General features: G+C 44.5%; 1 protein-coding gene across 1 annotated transcript; it reads right to left on the reverse strand.

The window, feature by feature from the left end:
• Positions 1-991: 991 nt before the first annotated feature.
• On the reverse strand, positions 992-4,269 carry LOC140740385 (immunoglobulin lambda-1 light chain-like). Its single transcript, XM_073069527.1, has 3 exons — positions 4,174-4,269; positions 3,713-4,069; positions 992-1,674 (listed from the first exon to the last, which is right to left on the reverse strand). Exons 1-3 carry the CDS (start codon positions 4,220-4,222, stop codon positions 1,352-1,354), a joined length of 729 nt encoding a protein of 242 aa, XP_072925628.1. The 5' UTR covers positions 4,223-4,269; the 3' UTR covers positions 992-1,351.
• Between the last annotated feature and the right edge of the window lie 3,149 nt (positions 4,270-7,418).

Consider the following 7,418-nt stretch of genomic DNA (forward strand, 5'->3'; position numbering starts at 1 on the left):
TCACCTTTCCAGATCTTAGCTTCACCCCACCTCCTCCGGCCTTCTCCTATCATTTCACATTTCCTGCTCCCCCTCCTAATTTCAAATCTCTTACTGTCTTTCCTTTCAAATAGTCCTGACGAAGGGTCTCAGCCCAAAACGTCGACAGTGCTTCTTGCTATAGATGCTGCCTGGCCTGCTGCATTCCACCAGCATTTTGTGAGTGTTGCTTGAATTTTCAGCATCTGCAGCTTTCCTGGTGTTTGCATATTATAGTTACGACCTGTATTTAGTCTGTATTTTGCTCTTGTATAATCTACCAAAGAGGAATCAACGGCTGGAGTGTAAGGAAAAAGTTAAAATTGAATCCTTATTAGATAATGTTAAATGTGTAACACACAATGGGGGAGTTGTAAGATATTAGTCTTGAATGTGGGAATGAATTGAGAAAGGAGAGAGAGACCTGTCCACAACAATATTTGGAGAAATGAGTGTGAATACAATTCTACATCCCCGAGAGGAGATACTGGTGGAAAAGCCCTTTGTTTGTGAAAACAAAATGATTCAGCAGCCTGGTACTGTCCCACGGGAAATGATTTGGGCAAGGGGACTTGAAGGATATTAACAGGACAATGTTTTGTACGTTCGGAGCTTTTCTTATGCTGGGTCACAACCAGTGCCGGAGTTGGAAATAGGTACAAGGACACGGAGAGACCGCCATCCCTCCCCACTCCGACCTCCTTCCTGTTCGCTTAGAAGTCTCTTTTTCTCACCTCAACAAGTCCGTCTACCCCCAGGGCTGTCGGTGTCTCACACTCTTCCTCTCTCCCCCACCCCTCCTTCCCTCTCTCGCTCCCTCCTTCCCTTCTCCACCAACTGCAAGACTGTGGCATTTCAGATCGCCGGACTTCCTTTGTAGGTGCCGTTCAGCCCGCGCGAGTCTCTTCCCTCCTCCCGCCCAAATGAGAATGTTAAGCTCATACAAGAGTAAAAGACTCAGACACGGAAACCATTCCTGCACTGAACATCTTTATTAGCAGTTTATGGTCGTTGCCATCTGTCAGTCTGATACTGCTGAGAAATCATGAACGGACTCATGAATCACTTCAATTAGATCCATCCCTGGTAACAGAGAAAACAATTCACCAGCTGATATTTCTAATGATGACAAGTAATAAGCCACTTTTACTCCACGTAGCTTCTCGGAGAATGAAACGGAGCAAAATCAGTCTCGGGTGCAAATATTATAACACAATGGAAACCACAGAGCTCTAGTCAGAGTTCGGAGTACAGTGAAGAGAGTGGTAGAGGGATGTAAAAGATGCAAAAAAAATCTGTTCGAAGCAAACAATTACGAAGCTGCGCTCTGTTTTTAACAGTTGGACTGTGTGACTGTTGCGGATGTTGTCGAGGCTGCTCCTAGTTTAACCACGCAGGAGTATACCTTGCCAGTACTCCAGTCTGTGCCGGGCACCGTCAGGTAGCTGCTGAGACTGAAAGTTCTGTCCGTGTTCCGCCTCACTGCGCTGGTTTTCACCTCACGGCTGGTCGGACTCCCGTCCACTGTCCAGCTGACGACAGGGAAGCCCACCGACAGCTTACTGACCAGGCAAACTAAGGTGCCTGTTCCTTTGGCGGAGATCTCCTCGGCTGACGGCCCAAGCAGTTTCACTGAAGGGTCGGGGAGCTGCTGATCTGGATCGGGAACAAGAGGAGACATGTTTCAGGTCAATGAATATCTCGCGATATTTCGCATTTGAATGAAAGCGTGAGTGAAAGGTTCCAGCCTCCAAGAATGGGACCCAAGGTTTCGCTAGGGTGCAAATCGGTGACATCACTTCCAGCTTTTGGGATCTTCTCGGCCTGTGCCAACATTGACATGTTCCTTCCCTTTGCTCCATCCACTCATCACCAATGCGCCCTCCCACCCATATCACCCACAGCTTCAATGTGAGTAAACCTATTTGTGTGTTTACCCAGAGTGCTGGGCAACATATGCGTGTCCCTGACTTTCATTGAGCTGGTTTAGGGAAGTCACACTGTAACAATATAACAATCACAGCACAGAAAGAGGTCATCTCGGCCCTTCTAGTCCATGCCGACCACTTATTTCACCTCGTCCCTCCGAACAGCACTTAGCCCATAACCCTCCATTCCTTTCCTATCCATATACCTATCCAATTTTACTTTAAATGACAATACCGAACCTGCCTGGAACTTCTACTGGAAGTTCGTTCCACACAGCTACCACTCTCTGAGTAAAGAAATTCCCCCTTGTGTTACCCCTAAACTTTTGCCCCCACTTTTGCCCCCTAACTCTCAACTCATGTCCTCTTGTTTGAATATCCCCTACTCTAAATGGAAAAGGCCTATTCACATCAACTCTATCTCCCTCATAAATTTAAGTACCTCTATCAAGTCCCCCCTTAACCTTCTGTGCTCCAAAGTATAAAGACCTAACTTGTTGAACCTTTCTTTGTAACTTAGGTGCTGAAACCCAGGTAACATTCCAGTAAATCCTCTCTGTACTATTTCTATTTTAGTGATATCTTTCCTATAATTCGGTGACCAGAACTATACACAGTACTCCAAATTCGGCCTTACCAATGCCATGTACAATTTTAACATTACATCCCAACTCCTACACTCAATGCTCTGATTTTTAAAGGCCAGCATACTGAAGGCTTTCTTCACCACCCTATCCACATGATATTCCACCTTCAGGGAACTATACACCATTATACCTCGATCACTCTGTTCTACTGCATTCTTCAATGCCCTACCATTTACCATGTATGTCCTTTTTTGATTATTCCTACCAAAATGTAGCACCTCACACTTAACAGCATTAAACTCCCTCTATCATCTTTCAGCCCGCTCTTCTAACTGTCCGAAATCTCTCCGCAAGTTTTGAAAACCTACTTTATTATACACAATGCCACCTATCTTAGTATCATCTGCATACTTACTAATTCAATTTACCACCCTATCATCCAGATCATCCATCATCATGACGATGCGGAAGCAATTAATGTAGGCGAAGGAAGTTGGGATTCTCCCCAGACCCGAAGCTCTGGCCTGAGTCTGTGTAGCGAACGGAATCACTGAGCAGCCGGACCCCAAAAGGAGCAGTGCTCAATCGAAAAGGTGGCAGGAGAGAGGAGGGAAGGAGGAGAGAATTGGATGGGCGTCTGCGGGAGTGTTCTACCCTGACCGGGAGAAATGGAAGTTCAATGAAAGTTGGAGGGAGGCTTCACGAGAGTTTCCTCATACAGTAACATGAAACTTGTAGTTCTGTTGCCTTGACAACCTTGAGCTACATCATATCCCCAGTGATAACTCGGGCCGCATTCTGAGAAGCTGGAACCCCTCACGTTGTCTTCCAACAAACCAGAGCAAAAGCGGCCAAGATGATAGGATTGAATGCGCTCAAACATAGAGTTGGACGGACAATTTCAGAAGCGAAATATTAAAGTGCAGATGCCAGGGACACAACATAAGGCACCAGAGAGAAAACACAACTGAAAAGAGAGCTTGTTTAAAGACGATTCACACACAACTCTATATTCACCGAACACAACTTCATCGACCCACGATACGCGGCATGACTGGATCGTAAATTTGCGTTTTCATTATCAAATTCGCCAAGAAATAATAATGTATAAACTATTAAATACCAGGTGACCATATTCATGCAGCTAGTAATTGCAGGCGGGATTTCCCTGTCACTTACCTGTAACAAAGAGCTTGGTCCCTGGGCCCAACAAGTTATAATTGCCCGATGAAAACCACTTTCCGCAGTAATAGACGGCAGCGTCATTCAGCTCCACATTTTTAATGTTTAACTGGTAAACGGTGCCGGCGCTGTTGGCTGTCGACGTGAAACGGTCGCTGCTAAAGCCAGACCCATAGGTCGGGGCGCTGTTCGAGTGATGGTAGTACAGGATCCATTGTGGGGTTGTTCCCGGTGTCTGCTTGTACCAACTTACAACATAGCCATCCTTTGTTCCGATGTTACATTCCAGCGCGGCCGTGGCTCCTGGACCCACCGACACGGTCGGAGGCTGAATCAGAGTCTGGGATTCTCCGGCTGTAAAAAAACAGGAATTCAACTTTAACCATTGACTCAATAATGTGTCCCCTAAAGCCAACATCAACAACCGCTGGCGGTGCAGTCATGCTGCCTGTACTTACAGCCGAGCCACATTGCCAGATACCAGAAAAAGCACAACGTCCGTATCATTGCTATCCGTCAGCTTCCTACGTCCCTTCAGCCGATGGATCTGTGACAGACTGTGGCCGCCGTCGCCAATGGTACCTATTTATAGAGCCGTTGATACCAGGGAGGAAACCCATGCAAATCAGGGCGACTCATACTGACCAACCAGAGCAACACACACAAAATTCCCGAGGAACTCAGCAGGCCAGGCAGGATCTAGGAAAAGAGAGCCATATTTGTGTGTACTTTTTAAAGTTTATCACTAAATATCACAATCATAATTGTGAATGTTTACACAGTTTCTTCCGTGGATTTGAAATAAATAATAATCTTTCTCCCTTATTTTCTTGATTCAGTTCTTGCCACTTTCCATCCCTCACAATCCAGGTACAACGGAGCAGACAGTACAGACTTTCTGTTTCCACACAAATCATTCAGATGTTGAGTTCAAATCCACCCTGACTGTTGGAGGGATTGAAGTCTCTCTGAATGTGGGGATTAAATCTGTTCTGAGTAACAGTAAGGTGCAGAAAGCTTTTGTGTACATTGGTACAAGCAGACAGTGGGAACAACTCCACGATGGGTTCTCCCGTATTACTACACACACACACAGTGACCCGATATACAGGTAGAGTTATTAACCCTTTGGGAGATGGAGCCTCTCATCATAGGCACTATTGTAGCGTAGTGGTTAGCGCGACATAATTACAGATTGGGGCGATCTTGTGTAAAACGTTTCATTCTGGCACTGGCTGTAAGGAGGTTCTACGTTCTCTTCGTGAGTGCGTACATTTCCTTCGGGTGCTCCGGTGTGCTCCCACATTCCAAGGACGCACAGGTTAGTAGGTTAACTGGTCATTGGAAATGTTCCATTATTAGGCTGGTGTTTAATAGGTTGGTTGGGCCGGAAGGACCTGTTTCTTTGTCTCTCCAATTAATTAAACAAACAAATCATTACACGTCCACGTCAGTCTCCAATCCCACATCATGCACTCGGCTGACAGGTTCCATTGATTTTCCATAAGCACGAGTGATCAACAAGTATCCAAGGGAATCAACAACATTTTTGGGTGGGTGGAGTTGGGGAGGGGGAATTCAGACAGCAGGTCATTGCAGAGTAATTTTGTTTTGAGTGGCATCTTCACCTGCTCCTTGAGATAGTCTGATAAAAGGAACAGGAGGTGTTGCCAGCTGGAGCAGCTGGGTCTCTGGTGTTTAGTGTTCGAGCAACAATAGTCCTTGCCCAAGGCTGAATGTTTTGTGTGCAGCAGGTTTCTGGAGGTTCTCATCCTGCAGCTAAAGTTAATGAAGATAGTGGGAGAGACGATGATCACCATACAGCCGGATGAGCAGACAGATTGGCCAGGAGTCCCCTGAGGACACACTGCTCCCTGATTGTATGATATTCAGAGTACTGTTTGGGAATCTTCTCCTGGGCTAGAGGATGAAGATATGGTCTATTGTTTCCGTCTTGCAAGTGGGTCCATTGTGCAGGGAGAGTGTAGAATGATCTGCAGAGGAACAAGAGAAGATTCTTAAAGTTAGTGATCACTTGAGTTTACTGTGGCACAGACATGATTCAGGGCAGGTATGTTGTCTCTAAGGTGTCCCAGTCACTAAACCATGTTTAGTGATTTCACTAGAAAATCCTGGATGGGGAGAATGAAGGAGTACGAATTTCTTCAAACATTTCCAAGATGTTTGGCCTTATGGTGTAATGGGCCAATGTAAATTGGCCCAAGTTTGCAGATAAGTGTTAGGATTTGAAGGGAATGTCAGGGGAATGGAAAGGGATTGGTACAGGGTTGGTGTAAATCGGTGTTTGATGGAAAGCACAGACACAGTATGGTGAAGAGCCTCTTTTCATGCTTCATGACTGAAAGCAGTCAGAATTGAGTCCAGTCAGAAGCGTACCAGAGTGCCAGATCAGTAAGTGGAGAGGGTATGGAGGCAGATATTGGTAAAACCTCAGACAAAGTTTGGAATCAAAATGTTGAGCATGGTGCAACGAATGTCCCGAGCTGTGTATATTTCTATGCTACAGGTTTCGTAGGAAAGATGGATAATCGTGCTGGAGATGAGGTAACAGGTTTACAGATAGAGGCCATGTGTACTGAGGAGAGGATGTTGATGGGGCAAAATTGCCATCAAGAGAAAGATTTGCAACAAAAAAGGCAGACAGACTTGAAAAGAGTGAATACAAGACTGAAGATGTTGTATTTGAATGCAGAATAAGGTAATTAAACTTGCAGATTGGCAGGGATGATGTTGAAGGCATCACTGAATTATGTTTGAAAAAAGATCACAGCTGGGAGCTTAATGACTACATTGTATCAAAAGGAAAGGCTGGAAGGCAAATGGGGGTGGCGTTGATCTATTGGTTAAAATATGAAATCAAATCACCAGGAAGAGGTGACACGGGGTCGGAAGGTATTGAATCATTGTGGATACAGCTAAGGAACTGTAAGTGTTAAAAGACTCTGATGGGAGTTGTGTAGAGAACCCCAAAAATAGTAACAATGTGGATTACCAATGAAATGGGAGATAGAAAATGCATGCAACAAAGGAAATGTAACAATATTCATTGGAAATTTTAATATGCAGGTATATTGGGAAAACTATGTTGGTGTTGGATTCTGGAAGGAGGAATTTCTAGAGTGCCTACAAGATGGCTCTTTAGTGCAGTTCGTGGTTAAAGGCACTGTAGTATCAGTTATTCTGAATTGGGTGTTGTGCAGTGAACAAGAATTGATTAGACAGCTTTAAGGTAAAACAACCCTGAAGGGAAAGTGATCATAATATTATCAAATTCACCTTGAAATTTGGGAAGGAGAACCTAATGTCAGATGTACCAGTATTACTGTGGAATAAAATAAATTACAGAGGAATGAGAGAGAAGCAGACCAGAATTCATTGAAAAAAGAATAATGGCAGGGATGATGGCAGAGTGGCAACGGCTGTAACTTCTGAAAGCAATTTCAGAGGCATAGCAATTATACATCCCAAAGAGGAAGATTTATTCGAAATGAGAAATGAAACAACTGTGGCTAACAAGAGAGGTCACAGCTGATATATAAGCTAAAGAGTGGGCATAAAATTGAGCAAAAGTTAGTGGGATGTTAGAGACTTGGGAAGCTTTTAAAAATCAGAAGAAGGCAACCAAAAATGTCCTCAAGGTAAAGATAAAATATGAAATTAAGCTAGCCAATAATGTTAAAGA

Source organism: Hemitrygon akajei, chromosome 16, assembly GCF_048418815.1.
Source record: "Hemitrygon akajei chromosome 16, sHemAka1.3, whole genome shotgun sequence".
In the NCBI taxonomy this organism is placed as follows: Eukaryota; Metazoa; Chordata; class Chondrichthyes; order Myliobatiformes; family Dasyatidae; genus Hemitrygon; species Hemitrygon akajei.

Excerpts from the sequence above, each read along its gene's own strand:
- LOC140740385 (XM_073069527.1), bottom strand. The coding sequence starts at position 4,222 with ATGATACGGACGTTGTGCTTTTTCTGGTATCTGGCAATGTGGCTCGGC. Across the intron at positions 4,070-4,173 it reads TCTGGCAATGTGGCTCGGCT|CCGGAGAATCCCAGACTCTG; the intron begins GTAAGTACAGGC and ends GTTTTTTTACAG. Across the intron at positions 1,675-3,712 it reads GACCAAGCTCTTTGTTACAG|ATCAGCAGCTCCCCGACCCT; the intron begins GTAAGTGACAGG and ends TTCCCGATCCAG.